This window comes from Puma concolor, chromosome A3 (assembly GCF_028749965.1).
Source record: "Puma concolor isolate L17-30 chromosome A3, mPumCon1.1.hap2, whole genome shotgun sequence".
NCBI classification, from domain to species: domain Eukaryota; kingdom Metazoa; phylum Chordata; class Mammalia; order Carnivora; family Felidae; genus Puma; species Puma concolor.
The window spans coordinates 31,986,938-32,007,915 of record NC_141669.1 but is presented as its reverse complement, the minus strand read 5'-3'; the positions used below and the strand labels follow the sequence as shown (position 1 = coordinate 32,007,915).

At 38.7% G+C, this 20,978-nt stretch overlaps 1 protein-coding gene across 4 annotated transcripts in view; it reads left to right on the top strand.

Moving 5' to 3' along the window:
• The window catches only part of DHX57 (DExH-box helicase 57), a 55,328-nt gene that overhangs the window by 7,003 nt on the left and 27,347 nt on the right, over positions 1 to 20,978 (top strand). For 3 of the 4 annotated variants that reach the window (XM_086700400.1, XM_086700402.1, XM_086700403.1), the window contains exons 2-12: positions 2,729 to 2,946; positions 4,704 to 4,856; positions 5,883 to 6,068; positions 6,373 to 7,211; positions 8,931 to 9,178; positions 10,617 to 10,738; positions 12,385 to 12,580; positions 13,517 to 13,641; positions 17,727 to 17,860; positions 18,709 to 18,763; positions 20,572 to 20,777. In XM_086700400.1, coding sequence (XP_086556526.1) covers positions 2,735 to 2,946; positions 4,704 to 4,856; positions 5,883 to 6,068; positions 6,373 to 7,211; positions 8,931 to 9,178; positions 10,617 to 10,738; positions 12,385 to 12,580; positions 13,517 to 13,641; positions 17,727 to 17,860; positions 18,709 to 18,763; positions 20,572 to 20,777 — 2,476 coding nt within the window. In that variant the 5' untranslated portion in view covers positions 2,729 to 2,734. The remainder of the gene's footprint in view (positions 1 to 2,728; positions 2,947 to 4,703; positions 4,857 to 5,882; positions 6,069 to 6,372; positions 7,212 to 8,930; positions 9,179 to 10,616; positions 10,739 to 12,384; positions 12,581 to 13,516; positions 13,642 to 17,726; positions 17,861 to 18,708; positions 18,764 to 20,571; positions 20,778 to 20,978) is intronic. The other variant, XM_025927323.2, reaches the window with a different exon arrangement.

The window sequence follows — 20,978 nt, the reverse complement described above, 5'->3', positions numbered from 1 at the left end:
TAACCCCTTATCAGATATATGATTTGCAAATATTTTCTCACATTCAGTAGCTTGCCTTTTCATTTTATTGATGTTTTCCTTTGCTTTGCAAAAGCTTTTTAGTTTAATGTAATCCCGCTTGTTTATTTTTGCTTTTACTGCCTTTGATTTTGGAGTCAGAGTCAAAAAGCATCACCAACACTGATGCTAAGGAGCTTACTGCCTATGTTTTCTTCTAGGAGTTATATGGCTGCAAGTCTTACATTCAAGTCTATAATCCATTTTGAGTTCATTTTTGTGTGTGGTATAAGATAGTAGTTGAATTTCATTCTTTCATACATGGCTGTCCAGTTTTCCCAACACCGTTTATTGAAGAAACTTCTTTCCTTGTATATTCTTGGGGCACCTGGGTGACTCAGTCGGTTGAGCATCCAACTTCAGCTCAGGTCATGATCTCACAGTTCGTGAGTTCGAGCCCCACGTTGGGCTCTGTGCTGACAGCTCAGAGCCTGGAGCCTGCTTAGAATTCTATATCTCCCTCTCTCTCTGTCCCTCCCTCAGCTTGTGCTCTCTCTCTCTCTCAAAAATAAATAAACATTAAAAAAATTTTTTTAATTATACTCTTGCCTCCTTTGTTGTGAGTTAATTGACTGTGTATGTATGGGTTTGTTTCTGGGGTCTCTATTCTGTTCCATTCATCTCTGTGTCTGTTTTTATACCAATACCATACGGCTTACCATAACTTTTTAATATAGTTTGAAATCCGAGTGTGATGCCTCCAGCTTTGTTCTTCTTTCTTGAGATTGCTTTGGCTATTCAGGGTCTTTTGTGACTTCATGCAAATTTTAGGATTGTTTGCTCTATTTCTGTGAAAAATGCAATCGAAATTTTGATAGAGATTGAATTGAATCTGGAGATTATTTTGGGCATTGTGGACATTATAATAGTATCACTTCTGATCTATGAGCAGGGACTGTCTTTCCATTTATACATATCTTCTTCAGTTTCTTTTTTTTTTTTTTTTTTTTAACGTTTATTTTATTTGTGGGACAGAGAGAGACAGAGCATGAACGGGGGAGGGGCAGAGAGAGAGGGAGACACAGAATCGGAAACAGGCTCCAGGCTCTGAGCCATCAGCCCAGAGCCTGATGCGGGGCTCGAACTCACAGACCGCGAGATCGTGACCTGGCTGAAGTCGGACGCTTAACCGACTGCGCCACCCAGGCGCCCCTTCAGTTTCTTTCATCAATGTCATACTTTTCAGCACACGGTTCTTTCACCTCCTTGGTTAAGTTTATTCCTAGGTATTTTATTCTTTGTAATGCAGCTTATTACTTCTTGAGTGAAAACAATTTTCTCATTATAGGAATATGTAATCCAAAAAAAATATCTTGAATCTAATTTGGGCTATATTTTATAATTTTAATGTATCATATTTTCATTTTTACTTTCTTTTTGGTCTATAACTTCCATTTTGCTTTATATAGGTAGATGCTCTGATGTTAAGTGCATAAATACTTACAACTGCTAGATCCTCTTGATGAATTAATCCCTTTATCATTATATAATGACCGTGTTTTTCTCTAGATACAGCTTTTGCCTTAAAGTCTATTTTGCCCAATAAAAGTATAGCTGCCCCTGCTCTCTTTTGGTTTCCATTTGCACAGAATAACTTTTACCATTCCTTCACTTTCAGCCTGTGTGTGTCCTTAAAGCTGAATCAATTCCGTTTAGGCAGCATATAGGTGGGTCTTGTTTTTTTCGTCTGTTCAGCCACTTTGTGTCTTTTGCTTAGAGAAGTTAATCTATTTACATTGAAAGTAATTATTGAGAGGTTAAGGGCTTAATAATTGACATTTTATTCAGTGTTTCCTGGTTTATAGATCCTTTGTTTCTTTCTTCCTCTCTTGCTGTCTTTGTCATTTGATGCTTTTTCTGTAGCAGTATGTTGATTTCCTTTCTCTTTTGTGTACCTACTGTAGATTTTTGCTTTGTAGTTTCCATGAGGCTTACATAAAACATCTTATAGTTATAACATTCTATTTTAAACTGATTAACAACTTCAATGGCATACAAAGGCCCTATACTTTTACTCTACCCAGGCAAAATCTCTGAGCCAGGTCGGTGTCTCTGAAAGTGTATACGTAAAGTAAAATTTTATCAAATCACGTATTAAATACATGAAAAACATCTCTTCTCAACTACAGTGTTTTTTAAAGTATTTTTTTAAATGTTTGTTTATTTTGAGAAAGAGAGAGACAGCACACATGTGCTCATGGGGGGAGAGACAGAGAGAGAATCCCAAGCAGGCTCCTCCCAACGTGGGGCTCAGTCTCACGAACCTGTGAGATCATGACCTGAGCCAAAATCGAGAGTTGGATCCTTAACCAACTGAGCCACCCAGGTGCCCCTCTCAACTAGAGTTTTTAAAACCCTATACCAAATCTAACCAAATCAGAATGTAGGATTGAGGCTTAAGGACACGTGTTTGGAAACTTCTCCATGTATTTTTGATGCACATCCTTGGTTAAGCAACCTGTGTCAGAGAAAGTCACTAAAAAATATTAATCCTCAGAGGGATGTGCTTGTAAAACTTTTGTAAAAGAATTTACCTATTTTCCCCTAGACTGACCCTTGTAAAAATATGCAGTTCCTTATCTGTCTGTAATGGGCTATATCCATAACTTCGACAAAGGGTTATTATATTTGTCTGGTTTTATGGTGTCTGTATTACTTTTTTCTCTTGCAGGTGAAAATGAGTTCCTCAGTAAGAAGAAAAGGCAAGCCAGGCAAAGGAGGTGGAAAAGGGTCTTCTAGAGGAGGAAGAGGAGGCAGGAGTCACACTAGTAAATCTCATGGTGGTGGCAGCAGTGGTGGTGGCAGTGCTGGCAACAGAAAGGCCTCGAGTAGAATTTGGGATGACGGTGATGACTTTTGTATCTTCAGTGAATCGAGGCGCACGTTCAGGTCATTATGCCTTTCTCATGTTCAGAGATAGAAACGGTATCGATTTCTAATCTGTGGGACTTATACTCTTGTGTTATTTTTTTTAATTAAAAAGTTGTTTTAAGTTTATTTACTTTGAGAGAGAGAGAGAGAGAGCTCACAGGAGGGGCAGAGAGAGAGGAGAGAGAGAATCCCAAGCAGTCTCCACACTGTCAGCCCCACGAAGGGCTCGAACTCATGAACTGTGAGGTCATGACCTGAGCTGAAACCAAGAGTCTTCCGCTTAACCGACTGAGCCTCCCAGGTGGCCCTCCTCTTACTTTAAAACCTTGAAGGCCCCCACTTTGTAACCTTTTCTAAAAGCATGATGGCAAGTAACAGCGTTTTTTTTTTTTTGTTTTGTTTTGGAAGGTTGAAATCTGAAGTTAACTTCAACTTACATGACACTGTGAATTGAATGTAATACTGTCATTGAAACTAATGTTACCAGGAAAGCAAATATTGGAAATAGCAAAAGTGATGAAAATGATTTTAAGTATTCCTTACACATTGAAGTTTGAAAATCCCAAAATTCAACGTGACTGTACTCTGTCTTTTTAGTTGATGAGTTATCTATTTTCCAGACATATCAGCCAAATCTTCACTGGTGTTTCAGGTGATGACCAGTGACAGAGTCATATCCAGGCTTCTTTCATATTCAACTTTTAAATAACAAATAAATTTTGATCATTCTAGTGAATATTTAATGAAAGTAAAGATTTTACTACTGCATGTTATGCAGTATAGGTATAGAATTCTCATTGTCTCTTAAACAGTGCTGCAAGCTGTCTACTGGAATTTTTAGAGATTAGCTACTCTCTCTTTCTCTCCCTTTTCTGGGAATAACTCCCAACTAAATATTAGTTAAAAAGGAATATAGGTGGGGCGCCTGGATGGCTCAGTTGGTTGAGCTTCCAACTCTTGACTTCAGCTCAGGTCATGATCCCAGGGTCGTGAGACTGAGCCCTGTGTTGGGCTCCGTGCTGAGCATGGAACCTGCTTAAGATTCTCCCTCTCTCTCTCTCTCATTCTCTCTCTTTCTCTCTCTTTCTCTCTCCCCCTCTGCCCCTCTCCCTCATTCACATGCACTCTCTCTCTAAAATAACAGATAATATTAAAAAGAAAAAAATTAAAATATGTTGTAGAAGAATATTTAATCTTACGAAAATTCCAGTTTTATTTTGATGAGGAAATAAAATAAATTATAAAAGATTATATGTGCTGTATACTTTCACTTAAAAGTGTATATAAAAAGAATTGATATGAATTACGATGACTTCTGTTTTCTGCTTTTTTCCAGTGAACATGTATTTATTATTTTTTTTTTGTAATCAGGAAATAACGATAAGGTCAGTAAATATTTCAAAAGTAAGGCCTAATATTCCCATTGTTTTCAGATTGGGCACCTAAAACAGAATGAAATAAATGCTTTGCGTGTAACATTTCTTTCAAAAGTCTCTACTCTCAACTGCAGCAGGAGTCATCATAGCATTACTTTTTCCAGAGGATTCTTGAGTTAGTGAAACCAGATTTAGTGATTAGGAATCTAACCAGGTTGTTTTTTTTCCCCAGCAGTTGCAAGATAATGAAGTGTGGTAAATACTGTAGAAAAGGGGAAATTCTTCACAGTCATTGTCATCTTTTGTAAAACACGTGACAGTCCAGTCCATGTTGTATCTGTTTGAGGACTGTGAGGAGAGCGTAAGAGTTCTGGTCACAGGTAAATGTGTCCTTTGCAGACCTAGCAACAGTAGAAAAGGAGAGGCACGCCCCAAATGGAAGCCCGAAGCCAAAATGCCCCTTCAGACTCTGCATATGACTTCTGAGAATCAAGAGAAAGTGAAAGCTCTTCTCCGAGACCTGCAAGAACAAGATGCGGATGCTGGATCTGAGTGAGTTATTTTATTTGAGTCAATTATTATGTTAAGGAAGATGTATCGGCAGTGGGGGCAGTGGGGGCAGTGGGAACGTCCGTCCGTCCAGTGTGTCTTTGGAGTGCTTTTCAATACTGATCCTATTGTGACAATGTGATTAGTTGAAAGTGAGCCAAAAGCAAAACAAGAACAATTATTCAGCAGCAGTTTTAGAGTGCGTTTGTTTTGCAGTATCTGGGAGCAGTGCAGATTGCCTTTGCGTCTTTTCTTCTGAGGACAATGCTGATATGGATTCAGTAATTGCTTTACTGACAGCCTTCCAAATAAAACCCTGCAGTGAACAAGTAGACGTGTTGTTCGAGGAGCAAATATTGAGTTGATCAGATGAAGTCTTAGGATTACACTTTCTCATGACCATCTGCCTCAGAGAAACAACTTTTAATATTTTGGCTGTTTTTGCTCTGTGATTTCAGTCAAAGAAGTCACTGCATTCCATTCACCAGAACCGATGGGTGGGTCAGTCAACAGTTCAGCCTCCGTCTTACCTACATATCTCTTACCTGCCTTAGATTTAGGAAAGGTGGTTAGGCAAAGCAAAAAATCAGGGATGGTTTTTATGAATGAGGAGAAAGAGGATGGCCAGGGCTTCTGTGGTTAAGAGTACAGGCTCTGGGGTCACACTGCCTGGGTTAAAATCTCTAGTTGCTCTTTACTGTATAACCTTTGACAATTACTAACCCTCTCTAACTTTTAGTTGATCATCTGAAAAATGGACATCCCAGCAGTATCTGATCGAGGGTTGTGGGGAGATTTTTAAAGAGATAGAACACGTACAACACTTAGCATAGAACCTGGCATTAATAAATGCCTGATAAATATTAATTGCCAAGATAGAAGTTAGATCAGTAAAAGTTCAAATCAGTGACTGAAGAATGGTTAGGATCCTGTGTCCTTTGGCTCCCTGAATTAAATTCTTAGACTCTTGCTAAATTTTACTTTGAAGTAAGTGGAACTTTAATAATATGAACATGTTACCTTTGTCAGAAGAGGCATTTCTGGGGAAGAGGAAGATGACGAGCCTGATTGTGATGATGAACAGTACTGGTCTGCTGGCCGAGAAGCTTCCCTTGTTCCCGACTGTGACCCTTTGGAATGTGCTGGCTCAGGCCTAGTGGAGCCTCCTAATCCAGAATTCACAGTCTCAACATTTGCAGTCCAGAAACTTGCCAGGTGATTGCTTTCAACATTTACGGCGGCTGGGGGAGAACTGAAGAAACTGGAATCACATTACAAACCCTACTCCCCCCTCCTGGAAAGCTCTCCTGTTGCAGGGGCTGCTGCAGTGCTGATGTGCCTAATACCCTCTCTTTCAGGACAGGGTGACTAGGGAGGAATCCATGTTACCAGGGATACTTTCTCAAAATGCCAATCCTGCCTATATACAGTTATAACTTCACATGAGCATGTTTAAATGAACTTCACTTCTGTGATTTGAAATTACTCAATATTTTTTGTCATGTTTCACACTTGGTAGGTATGGGTTCAACCCTGAACGCTGTCAGGCAGCCCTGCGGATCTGTGATGGAGATGTGGGGGCATCGCTGGAACATCTGCTCACACAGTGTTTTTCAGAGACATTTGGGGAGAGGATGAAGCTCTCTGAGGCGGTTGCCCATGTGAGTGTGGATGAGTGTGTGGAACAGCGGCAGGAAGAGGCATTTGCTCTGAAGTCAATCTGTGGAGAAAAATTTATCGAAAGAATTCAGAACCGAGTCTGGACCATTGGATTGGAATTGGAGTATTTGACGAGTAAATTCTGCAAATCAAAGCGAAAGGAAAGCACCAAAAATACACAGGAGACTTCACTTGAAATCTGTAAATTTTACCTCAAAGGAAATTGTAAATTTGGATCAAGATGCAAATTCAAACATGAAGTGCCCCCAAATCAAATTGTCGGAAGAGCAGAAAGAATTGTAGATGATTCTCATCTTAATGTTCATGAAGATGCCTCTTTTTTATATGAACTTGAAATTCGATTTTCTAAAGACCACAAATACCCCTATCAAGCTCCCCTTGTGGCATTTTATTCCACCAATGAGAATCTACCTCTGGCTTGTCGTTTACATATCTCTGAGTTTCTTTATGGCAAGGCCTTGACATTTGCAGAAACTTCCGAACCTGTTGTATATTCTTTGATAACCCTTTTAGAGGAAGAATCAGAAATAGTCAATTTACTAACAAATACCCATCACAAATACAGTGTCGCTCCTGTGAACTTTCCGCCAGTATCGTCTGGGACCAGAATAAATAATCCTGTCTGTCGTAAACCAGTGATTCCAAACAATTCTTTCGCTCCAAATCAGACTCCTGAAGGTATGGAAGGCTTTGATTGAGTGGAGGGTTTTGTGGAGGGGGCATTCAGGATGGATTAAGGAAGACCGAGCTTCTGAGGGCTTCTCTAGGATCTCCCGGTGATCTTAGGCCAATCAGTCTCTTCAGTCCAAGGGCAAAAGGGAATGAGAATCCCCTGAACTGTGGCCTGACTTTAATTGAAAGCCCCAGTTTTGTCACTGTGATTGGGCTGTCTGCATTGAAAGTTTGTAGTGATACAGAAGTTTATTCTACAGTTCGGGGTTGGAAGAACCTTAAAGCATCTTCCCAGAAAATATGTTTGATTTAATCCATTTGGTTTCACATGTTTACTTCTGATGTTTTACATGGAATTACTTTCAACTGAGTTTTTAGAGATATTTCTCTTTCCACAGTATACTAGACCCCCAAAGTCCATTAGTGTTAAGGCTCTTTATGAAGTCCTAAACCCTCAGTTTAAAAAATGTTTGTGGAACCTTCTGGCTTGATCGCTTTGCGGATTTGCCATACAGATTCGTACACCACAGTTAAACTCCTTTTTCAAAGTTCTTCAAGGAATTCTTATTTGTTGCCATCTTTCTTTGAGAGAAACAAGTTTTCCTGATTTCACAAGAGTTCTTAGGTAAACATCAGTAAGTAGAGAACAATGAAACTGCATTAAGGTGTGGATGGCATACAGTTGGCCAGGTTCACTCACTAGCCACTTGCTGTCAAACAGCAGTTTCTAGTATGTGGGATTCAAATATATTCCTGGAGAAATGACAGATTGTGTGACAGGGCCTTTTTTTTTTTTTAAGTAACACCTTTATTGAGATACAATGTACATACTATAAAATTCATTCTTTTAAAGGATACAATCCAGTGGCTTTTTAGTATATTCACAGAGTGGTGCAACCATGACAACTATTTTTTTTTTTTTTTAATCTTTATTTTTGAGTGAGAGAGAGACAGAGCGTGAGCGGGGAAGGGGCAGAGAGAAAGGAAGACACAGAATCTGAAGCAGGCTCCAGGCTCTGAGCTGTCAGCACAGAGCCTGACACGGGGCTCCAACTCAGGAATGGCAGAGCCGAAGTCAGACGCTTAACTGACTGAGCCACCCAGGCGCCCCAACCATGATGACTGTCTAATTCCAGAACATTTTGATCAACCCTAAAAGAAACCCCATACTTACTAGCAGCGAGGGCTCATTTCTCCCTTTCCTCAACCCTTGACAACTATGAATCTACATTCTGTGTCTGTGCATTTGCCCATTCTGTATACTTCCTGGAAATGGAATCATACAATATGTGGCTTTTGTGATCGGCTTCTTTCACTCAGCATAATGTTTTCAAGGTTTGTTCATGTAGGATATATCAGTACTTCATTTTATTGCTGAATAACACTCCATTATAAGGACATGCCATATTTTGTGTATTGATTTATCATTTGGTAGACATTTGGGTTTCATGTCATAGAATTTTAGGAACACTTGCAAATAGTTGAAACTGTCAGTTCCTTGAATGTAAAGAGTCTACAGAATTAACAAAGCATGCCATGATTTTTTTCTTCTTCGGTTTTAATTTGGTTTAGCAATAGCCACTTATTCCTAATTAAAGTATATTTGAAGATGCATTTTAAGTTCTTTAGCAGTAGAAGTAGTTGTTTGAAACGAATGAACCTGCTTTATTCAAGCTTTAGCTTTTTCTCCATCTTACGATTTTTTTGTTGTTGTTACTTTGTTAGAGAGTGACTCTCCCCCTTTGCTAAAGAAAGGGCTCCATATGGAAAATGTTTCCTTTTATCCCCTGCAAGTTGAAAAAGAATCAGAACCTGAGGAGGATTCAGAGGAGGATGAAGGTCCTGCACCAGTTATAGTGGAGAATGAGAGCTATGTGAACCTTAAGAAAAAGATTTCCAGAAGATATGACTGGCAGGCAAAATCAGTACATGCTGAAAATGCTAAACTCTGCAAGCAGTTCCGAATCAAACAGGTAGGGTGTTCCCAGAGATTGGCTAGCATTGCCTCCCTACTGTACAGATGAACTGGTTAGGAGTTAGAAAGCCTCGCTACCCTCCCTAGTATGCTTTTGTTTCTCTTTAACTCCGCGTGGTCAGTTTCTGCAAGCCACAGCAAACTTGGGTGCATGTTCTAGATAGTTTTGGAAAATCCAACGGCTGGTGAAAGTGAAATGCACGCATATATACCAAATATCTCAGAATCTTGTGGCTCTGGTACTATGACAGGCAATCTGATAAGTGAAATGAAAATTAGTGCTGTGATTTATATTAGAAAAAATAGTGGAGAAAGGAGAAGGAGGGACTCTGACTCCATTTGAGAGAATCCTAGGATGAATAACTTGCCTAAGGTCACATAGCTAGCAGGTGGCCACACAAGGGCTTCAAGTTAAATCTCTGTTTCCAAAGTCCATATTGTTTTTATCCCATTCACATGAAGATTGTTTTCAAAGAACCTGTAAGTGAACTGTTAGGGCAGGGTTGGATGTAGGACAAAAACAAGTTGCTTAGCCAGTTTGGGGATTGGATTGGATGCTGTCTAGCAGCATTTCTAATTGTGAAGTTCTGATTCTGATTTTTGACACAGCATAACACTATGGCATACGTAGTGCAATGCCTATAGAACATCAAAATGAATAGAAATTCACACCATAAGTAGTAAGATAGTAAAAACAAAAAATTACATATTCAGTTTGATCAGTTTGTGTTTAGAGGTGATAAATTTATATGATAACATTATATGCAGAAAATGATGTGTTAATGTAAATTTCTTATATTATTCAAAAATATATCTTTAGATTTAACATATGCTACAATGTTTATTGGCCATTGGACGTCAGACTGAGTTACATATATGTGATGCGTGGCCAAAAAGAACCTTTCATGAGTGTTCTTACTATTACTGATTTTAGTAAAAATCTGATAGAACTGTGCTATCCAGTGTGGTAGCCCCTGGCCACATGCAGGTGTTTACATTTAAGTTAATTAAAATTAAATAAAATTAAAAATTCAGTTCCTCAGTAGCACTAACCACATTTCAAATACTCACTAGCCACATGTAGTCAGAGGTTGTTCTTTTGGACAATCCACTACTGGATAGTGCTGGTGCAGAGAATCCTGCTAGGAAGAGCTGGGTAGTGCTAAACAAGAGGCTTATTTCTCTGACAAGATCTTGCAGTTTATTCAGATGTAGGAAAATCACAAGATTTCACAGCTTTCTCTGGCTGATTCTCTAAGCAGCCTTCTGCTGAAGTCACCAGCCCCCAATCCTAACAAATCTGCAATTTCTGTCTCTGAACAAATTGTTAAAGAAAGAGCAGAAAGGGTGGGTCTAGCTATGAGATTCCAACCTGAGATCTTTGTGAAAGATGATTCAAAGTAACGTAACTGATGCCTTATCTTTTATATTATTAGGCTTCCAGACAGTTCCAGGCAATTCTGCAAGAAAGACAATCACTCCCTGCTTGGGAAGAAAAAGAAACCATTCTTAAATTGTTGAGCGATCACCAAGTGCTTGTTATAAGTGGTATGACTGGGTAAGAATGCAATTTATTTGTAATGCAGCTTTCATCCATGAATATGGTATGCACCCTGGTTACCATAACCAGTTCTACTTGTAAAAAAACTAGTAACTGTTGTTATTTGTGCTTTACTTGTCAGATATTAAATAATATTTCACAGAACCTAATTTTACAGATCTTTAGCCAACAGACCCAAATTACAAACAAAAAACAAAAAAACATCTCAGGAATCCATCAAGTAATTTATAGACATTGCACACCTCTTCCCTGAGACAATTTTAAGGTAAAAGGTCTAAATGAAGACTTTTACCAGGCCCATTTTTAAATGTAAAGGATAGTTCTAGAACATTTAACTTAGAAACTTCCATCTGCTAAATTTATTCTGATTTCCTTAGAGCTTTTATTTGTTCTTTTAATAACAACTTAGGGCATATTATTTTTCCTACTTTACCTTTTTGCATGTTATCCAAATTTATTTAGCAGCGATAGGTTGTAGCCTTAATTTAGTTCTCTATTTAAAAGTATTTAACCTAATAATTACATTCGTGCCCAGACTCACCAATATAGTAGTAATTTGAGATCTTCCAGTTTCTTGGGGTGTCTGGGTGGCTCAGTCAGTTAAGAGTCTGACTCTTGATAGCAGCTCAGGTTGTGATCTTGTGGTCATGGGATTGAGCCCCATGTCGGTTCAGTGTGGAGCCTGCTTGGGATTCTCTCTCCCTCTCCCTATCCCCCTCTCCCCTGCTGGCCCTCTCTTTCTCTCAAAATAAATAAATAAACATTTAAAGAGATCTTCCAGTTTCTTATATTTTTAAGAAAAATTTTTTAGGGGTGCCTGGGTGGCGCAGTCGGTTAAGCATCTGACTTCGTGTCAGGCTCTGGGCGGATGGCTCAGAGCCTGGAGCCTGTTTCCGATTCTGTGTCTCCCTCTCTCTCTGCCCCTCCCCCGTTCATGCTCTGTCTCTCTCTGTCCCAAAAATAAACGTTGAAAAAAAAAAAAATTTTTAAAAAAAGAAAAATTTTTTAATGTTTATTTTTGAGAGAGAGAGAGAGAGAGAGGAAGACAGCACAAGAGGGGAGGGAGGCAGAGAGAGAGGGAGACACAGAATCTGAAGTGGGCTCCAGGCTCTGAGCTGTCAGCACGGAGCCCCACGCGGGGCTCGAACTCACTAACTGAGATCATGACCTGAGCCAAAGTTGGACGCTCAACCGGCTGAGTCACCCAGGCGCCCCTCAGTTTCATATCTTTTTAACCTCAGTCTACTTGTAGCCAAATCAGTAAGATAATACATAAAAATCATAACATAATACTCCCATTTCTTTAGGATTCAAACATACAGGTCATTTGTAGTGGTGTTTACAGAACTTAATCTAATGTCTGTTCAATTGTCTCAATTTTACAAATGATACTAAATGATTATTTGATTGCCCTGTTAATCTGAGTGCAAATTCCTAGCAATTATGAGCTGTAGGTAACAAGTCAGTAGGTCGGTTTAGAAGGTAAATGAAGTGGAACACATTTTATCATAATCAGGTTTCTCACTTTCCTCACTGCACATGATTGTTTTGGGTTTTTTTTTTTTTTTTAGTTTGGTTTTTGTTTTTTTGGTAACTAGCACTTGAAAACTCTCATATTAGGACTTCTTTGTTTTGACATACAGATGTGGAAAAACCACACAGATTCCTCAGTTTATTCTGGATGATTCTCTGAATGGACCACCTGAGAAGGTGGCCAATATCATCTGTACGCAACCCCGACGAATCTCGGCAATATCTGTTGCTGAACGTGTTGCTAAAGAAAGGACAGAAAGAGTGGGTCTGACTGTGGGGTACCAGATCCGGCTGGAAAGTGTCAAGGTTCGTATGCTCTGCTTGTTTCCTGATAACAGAAATTTAGTTTTCAAGTATAAAGAGTTTTTGGGGTCCGGAGACACATGGGCAATTTGGGATATAGACTTAGGTAGGGCTAAAGACCTTTCAGAAATATTTTGGTATAAACTCTTATTTGGGTGTACTTAATTTCCTCTACCTTTTATTCTGAGGCACCTGGGTGACTCAGTCATTTAAGCATCCCACTCTTGATTTTGGCTCAGGTCGTGATCTCATGGTTCATGGGATTGAGACCTACATCATCAGGCTCTGTGCTGATTGCACGGAGCCTGCTTGGGATTCTCTCTCTCCCTCTCTCACTCTGCTCCTTCCCTGCTTGCCTGCACATGCGAGCACACTTTCCCCCTCTCTCTTTTAAAATAAAAGAAACATTTTTTTTTTAAAGGCCTTTTATTCTTTATTGGCAGAAGTGATCTAGTAACTGCTATTTTACTCTTAATCCTGAGACTTAATCCATTTAACCAAATAAGGAACAAACAAATTTAGAATTGGGTTTATTATTCACTGTTGTTTTTATGTTTTATAATACTTTTTGAATGTTTTTTATGAGGTTTAAACTTAAATTTTTGATATAAAGTAGAAAAGCTTTTACTGTTGTTGCCAGAAAGAAACTATGCATTTAGTGTGGTTTCAGATTAAATGCAACTGCTGACGTTTTCAATATTCTTTGTCCCTATCCATTCAAAATGGCCTTGCCATTTTGGCTTTGAAAGTGTTCCCTGGGGTGCCTGGCTGGCTCAGTCAGTAGAGCATATGACTCTTAAGCTCAGGGTCATGGATTCAAGCCACGTGGGCTCAGGTTGGATGTGGAGCCTCGTTAAAATTTAGAAAAGAAAAAAGAAAGAAAGAGTTTCCTTTTTTCAAAAATTCCATGAATGCCTTCTATGCCCTTTTCTGTGTAAGTCCTCAGCCACCAGACTGTTGTACTGCACCACAGGCGTGCTGCTGAGAAGGCTGGAGGGAGACACAGCTCTACAAGGAATCACCCATATCATTGTTGATGAAGTTCATGAGAGGACAGAAGAAAGGTAAAACAAAGATTTTCCAAACAAATAGCCACACACATAAAATGAAGACATGGCTGAAAGAATTTTGTTCTGTTTCCAGTTCAGTTTCACAGAGCTAGAGAGGAAGGCCACAGAGGAGGCCCAAGTTAGAGAAGAGGAACGCTTTCCTGATCTCCAGGGTCTGTAATACTAAAAAGGCTAGGAGGGCGTATGTTCATCACTAGAAGAGTCATCCTGTCAGATGGACATCTTCTCCCAGGAGATACTTAACACCTCCTGGGCATCATGCTGAGCTGGGCACTGTACTTAGGAGTAGCAGATGTAAGGCATGCTGTAGTTGATGGATTGGTCAGTATGTCCTTCCTTCTTTGTTCATTTGGTCAGTCATTCAGTCCTGACATTCTTTCATACATTTATTGAGACTGTATTAAGTGCCAAGTGATCTGTTAATTGCTGGGGTTGCTATAGTGAGCAAACATATATGACTCCCCTTTATCTCATTGTCTAGTAGGAAAAACAAATAATGAGCAAATAAATACGTAAACAATTATGAATTGGGGTAAGTACTATGAAGGAATAAACAGGTTGCTGTGTTTGCAGGGGAGAGATCCCTGAGATGGTCAGAGCTGCTATCTCTCAAGAGATGATATTTAAATTAAAAACAAATATGAGAAGGCATCCTGTGTGACAAATGGGGGCAAAGCCACCATTCTCAGATTCTGCAGTGGGAAAGGGTATCATGAGCCCAGAAACTGGAGGAAGCCTGTGCAGCTGGTTGTAGTAAATGAGGGAAAAAGTAGCAGGTAGAAAAGGAAGAAACCAGATCTTCCAGGGGCTTATATACCATGACAATAAAGCATTTAGATTTTATTCTATGAAATTAGAAGTCATTAAAGGGCTGGGATGTAAAATCAAAATTCTGAGTATTTTACAAGGAAGGGCCTAGTGAATAGATGGCATTAATCATAGTTTGTCATGTGGATCATGTTCTAGAGCAATAAAAAAAAAAAAAGTAGTATGGAAAAAAAAGAATCCCATGAAAATTATTAGACTTTCCCAAAAAGGACTATACTATTATAAGTACCTTGAATGGAAGGAAAATCTAAGTAACTAAAGTTGGCAGATTGCCAGAGAAGCAGAAAATAGCTAATAGCAAAATTTTAAAAAGAAACAAACCAAAAAACATGAAAAGGATTCCCTGCTACTGCTAATAAAAAGTTTTTAAGAACTGAGCAGGGAAGACATAGGACCAGAAGACTATTTGTTCAAAGAAATAAATACACTGATACTCTAGTAAATAAGAAATATCAAGTAATTGGAAACTAAAGAAAAACAGACTTACATATAAAAAGAATAGATCAAAATAAAAAGAAATAATTCCTAGGACATGGCAATAGTAAATTTTAAATGACTATACACAAAACACTGGGAATCTTTGAGGGGCAAATAATTTTTTTGTAGAGACTCCAGAAAACAGTGGGGGGAAAAATAAATGGTAAGTCATTTCATTTTTGCAGGTAAATGTTCAAGTGAACATTTGAAAGAAGAAAATATTTTCACAGAATCACTAATCAACTTGGAGGAGGAAATCAAATATGACATTCTACCAGACTAATAATATTTAAATGTTATATTCTAAAGGTACATTTAAAATTTTAGGGGAAATTATATCCAGTATAATTCTAAATATAAAAAATGGTTTTGGCTTTCATAACATCTATATTTCCACAAACTCAGAGAAACTAGAGCATAGTACTGGATCTGGTTTCTCAATCGTGATCTCAAAAGAGAAAGATTTTTATATAAAACTTAATGACTTGTAGAATATCAGCAGTTAAAAATTCAAAATAATACCCGATGAAAGATAAATTATACTCTGGAGAAGGGAGATTCAGTCATTTACAAATAGCAGCCTTTGGGAAAGGAGTGTACAAATTACAAGAAAAAGGGGAATATTTGCCGGCTCAGATGGAAAAAGAAAAACAAAAAAATAGGAGTAAAATCTAGGACTCAAGATCAGTAAAAATATACATAAGATTAAAGGTTAAATATAGAAAAGTTATAGCTGTGTTTGTTTAAAATTTTTAATAGATTTTCTGACCATAGAGATAACATGATTTTCCTCAATGTTTGGAAAGTATCAAAGAAATGTCAAAAAATATTTTTTGTCCCCTGTATAATAATTACCTGTTACAATTTTGGTCTGTTTTCTTCTGGGAGTATATTAGGAGTTAGGAGAGAGATGTGGTAGAGAGAGATATATGTCTCCACAAACACTAATTAGCTCATGAAATTAAAGAGAACGAAATAGTACAGGAATATGCTCTCATTAAAAATTAAAGCTATACAGGAGGCACCTGGCTGGTTCAGTCAATGGAACATGCAACTCTTGGTCTTGGGGTCGTGAGTTTGAGACTCACATTGGACATGGAGCCTTCTATCTATCTATCTATCTATCTATCTATCTATCCATCTATCCATCTATCTATCCATCTGTCTATCTATCTACCTACCTATCTATCCATCCAAGCAATACAGATAAAATGAAAGTCTCCCTTAACACTTCCAAAGCATTACCAGTCTCTTCCCCAGAGATAACTGTGGTGATGAGACTAGTGATATGTCCTTTTTATACATTGACATTTATGTCTACTTTGTTAGAAATAGGTACTTTTACTTTCTGACCTTTTTTTCTTATACAACTGATGTGTTCATTTAGTAAGTCAACAGGTTTTTTGAGCAGCTACTATTGTTCCAGACATTGTTCTAGATTATTTTATTAGTAAACAAAACAGACCCAAATCCCTGTCCTCATAGAGCTTCTATTCTGATGGGTGAGCTCAACAATAAGAATGATAAATAAGTAAAATATGTTAAGTGCCAAGAAGAGAAAAGGTGATATGAAATGCAGGGGAGGGGAGCATTTGAATTTTTAAATAGAGTGACTAGGGAAGGCCTGGCTACAAAGGTATCTTTGAGTAAAAACTTGAAGGAAATGAGGGAACTACCTGTGAATGTCTGGGAGAAGCCCATTGCAGGCAGATCAATAACATGTGCAAAAGACCTGAGGTACATGCCTCCAGGACAACAAGGAGGACCGTGTGGCTGGAGTGAGTGAATAAGGGGAGAGCAGCCGGAGACAAGTGGTGGTAGGGGCAGAAAATGTCATGTAGGACCTAACTTGTTAGTGAGGATTTTAATAAGTCATCAAAGGATTATGAGCTGAAGACTGGCACAGCAAGAGTTACATTCGAACAGAACCATTGGTCTGCTCTATTGAGAAGAGATTGCAAGGGGATGGGCCAAAGCAGGGAGACCAGTAAGGATGTTGCTTTTGTGCAGCACTTGTTGCAGTGCATACTTGGGTTTTTTTCCGAGATGTTTTCATATCAGTATCTAAAGCTCTGTGTTATTTCCTACTGTCTGCCTCATGTTATTCCACAGATTGGGTGATTTCTTTTTAGCCAACCACTTCTTGGTTGATGGACATTCAGGCAGTTGTCATTGTTTTACTATTACGAACAATGTTATTATGAAAATCTTTGTATATTCTTCATTATGTATGTGTAGATATCCGGAAGTAGAATTATCAAATGCAATGATAGATCCTGTTGGTACTTTGATTGGCACTACACTGATTTGAGTTTATTTGGTTATTTGAGTTTATATCTTCATAATTTTAAGTCTTCACATCTAGGATCATGACATATCTTTCTATAAGATGTAGAGTTTTTTTTTTTTTTCACATAGGTCTACACATTCCTTGCTCAAAATGCATCAAAAGCTAATTCATTTTGGGGCACCTGGGTGGCTCAGTTGGTTAAGCATCTGACTTCAGCTCAGGCCATGATCTCACGGTCCACAGGTTCGAGCCCCACATCAGGCTCTGTGCTGACAACTCGGAGCGTGGAGCCTGCTTTAGATTCTGTGTCTCTGTCTCTCTCTGCCCCTCCCCTGCTCATTCTCTCTCTCTCTCTCTCTGTCTCTCTCTCTCTCCTCTCTCCCTCCCCCCTCAAAAATAAAATAAACGTTTAAAAAAATAAAGCTAATTCATTTTTATGTATTAAATTTGTTTGATCTTGAGGTGTTTCTTTTATTTCCCTTAGTGACTTCTTGCTGCTAGTCTTGAAGGACATTTTGTTGCAGAGACCAACTCTTCAAGTTATTCTAATGAGTGCAACTTTAAATGCTGAGCTCTTTTCAGAATATTTCAGTTCCTGCCCAATTATTACTATACCAGGTGATTAATATGCATCATTAAATATGCCTTGTTCTGATAAGCAAATATAATTATTTTTAAAGTTCATCTGAGATGTAAAATAACAGGTATTGATATTTTCTCAAGAAGTGATTAGATTTATAACAAATAAAATTAATGACCATATAATGAAATTAATAAAGAAGCAACATTATATCCATTTGCTAAGAGATTTCAGTTTTACATGTGCTTTTGAAAAAAGTCTCAGTTATTAGGATTTCTAGAATTCCATTGTGTTTAATATTGAGTTAATAGTGGTAATCTGTCATAGAGTTGTCTCTGTGTATAGCAGATTTGTTCACTACAGGATTCTGCTAACTTCCTGGATGTTGTTCCACTCTGGGAGAAAGTGAAGTTGAGTAGTCTGTGTGTTCTGGTGCTTTCACAGTCTCAATGTGGGATTAATTTATCACCTTGGACGTTGCTTTATCCTTCTGCAGTTGATTGTCACAAGAACAATTAATGGACGATTTTGACGAATAATCACACTATTTCTTGTAGTTGTTGAATGTTTAAAAGTCCCCTTGGGGGAGGGGAGGGTGGGAAAAGTGTAACAGGTTTAAAACAAAAAAAAGAGGTTAAAAAATGTCCTATTACCAAATGAGCATTTCCACCTATATACTTCTGTTTTTTTATGAGCTGGAATCTATCTATCCCTTCTAATTTCTCTCATCAAAAGCTTTTCTTTTCTTCTGATATGTTTAAGACAACAGAGCAAACAGTACCTTAATGTGCCAAGCTTTGTTTTAAGAGAATTTTACATTTGCAAACTATTTATTTCAAGGTAGTTGAACAGGTATCCTGAGTCTTTTATTTTCTTGTCCTTCTAGGTCGTACGTTTCCTGTTGATCAGTTTTTTCTGGAAGATGCAATTGCTGTGACAAGGTAAGGAAGACATCAATTAAGGTTTGGTGAAAGTCTTTGAAAACATTATTTTACCTCAGTGTGCCAGCATTTTAATAGACATGTTAGTTTTTCTTCTAATTTTTCCATTTGAGTGTTTGGTTTTCCCTTTGCAGCAAATATTATACAAATCATTTGCAATTCACATCACAGTACACATTGCATGTTAAGAGTACTGACTGGAACTATGTAAACTATGGACTTTGGGTGATCATGATGTACCATTGTAGCTTCATCAGTATAACAGTTATACCACCCTGGTGTTGGGGGGCAGGGAGGGTGGTGTTGATAATGGGGAAGGCTCCCTGTTTGTGGGAAACAGGGAGTATCAGGAAACCTCTGTACCTTCTGCTCAATATTGCTGTGAACCTAAAACTGTACTGAAGAATGAAGTCTATTGAAAAAATGATGAAGGACAGGGGCACCTGAGTGGCTCAGTCAGTTAGGTATCTGACTTTGGCTCAGGTCATGATCTCATGGTTCATGGGTTCAAGCCCCGCATCAGGCTCTGTGCAGACAGCTTGTAGCCTGGCGCCTGTTTCGGATTCTGTGTCTCCCTCTCTCTCTCTCTGCCCTCCCCTGCTCACGCTCTGTCTCTGTGTCTCTGTCTCTCTCTTTCTCTCTCAAAAATAAATAAACGTTAAAAAAAATTTTTTTTAAATGATGAAGGACCAGATATATGGAGAATTTAATATGAAAAAAAGTACCCATTCTGCAGATAAACTGCCAATATTTAAATCCCTCTACTTACTAACTGTAACATTGATGAGTAGCTTGATCTCTGTGTGACTCAGGTTCATCACAAGTAAAATGGTATATTAATAGCTGCTTCACAGGGTTGTCATGAGGATGGATTAATTAATTCTTAGAGTTAATAGCTGCAGATGCTTAGAACTGTGCCTGGCACCTAACAAATGTTAGCTGTTATCATCATCATCATCATCATCATCATCATCATCATCATCATCATCCTGCAGTGCTCAGGGAGAGTCAGGATGTCTGCATAATTTCAGTGCTGGGTAAAAAATGGCCATTTCCATTGGATACAAACATATTTCTCTCCTTTGAAAGCCCTGATTCCTCTTCCTACTCTTTGACCATGAAACCACCACCCGCCCCCCGCCATGGTTTTATCCTTGCGCTATTCCTTCTCACCATTAAACTCTTTTGTCCCTCTGTTAGACTCATGTGATTTCAGATGTCACCTCTGTGCCAAGAATTTCCAAATCAGTATCTTTGTTCCTGACCTCTGAGCTCCAGAAAGAAAATGCCCTTGCAGTCTGGCACCGAAAACTCAGTTCAGAATTTTTCTCCTACTCCCTGCTCCTTCCCTTTCTAATAAGACCTACTTCTAATTCTCTATTTATTTAATGGTACAGTTCTCTCAAGCGAAAAACCCCAAAACAGTGGCTCTCAAACTTTTGCGTGCAATAAGCCTACGTAGGGAACTTGTTAAATAAATTGTTATGTGGGGGCCCTACCCCATTTCTGCTGTGAATCTCTGGGGAAATTAACGTGTTAACTAGTTTACCTGTCTTTATTCTCTCACTTTCTCAAACTCACTGCCTCCAGAATTACCTTGAAACAGAACCAAAAACATTCTAGTGTGTTCCCTACCAGAAATAGGACACAGGCCAGCAGAACCCTGGACTGGTGAAAGAGAAGCACATGAATGGGGCAGAGACAGAGCAACACTCTGCTGATCGGAAAACATAAATAGGTGAATATTTTCATTCCTCACCAACAGACCTACATACTAACAGCCCCATCCCTTTGTTTAACTTCCTCAGGTACGTGCTGCAGGATGGGAGCCCTTATCTGCGCTCCATGAAACAGATGTCAAAGGAGAAGCTTAAAGCGAGGCGCAGCAGAACTGCATTTGAAGAAGTAGAGGAAGACCTGAGGCTCTCCCTTCACCTCCAGCACCAGGATTCTGTCAGAGATGCAGTGCCAGACCAACAGTTGGATTTCAAGCAGCTCCTGGCCCGCTATAAAGGTAATGTGTTTCCTGGGGGAATATTACGGTTATGTCATAGGGAACCAGTTTCCCCCCGCCGCCCCCCACCGTGATCCAGAGGAAGAAAAACGTGGCTCTTGTTTCACAGCTACATTGTCTTTAATGCATCAGAACAACCTTAAACTTGGAAAAAAATAGCAGTTTCAACACATATTAGATGTAATTGTTATTATATTTACA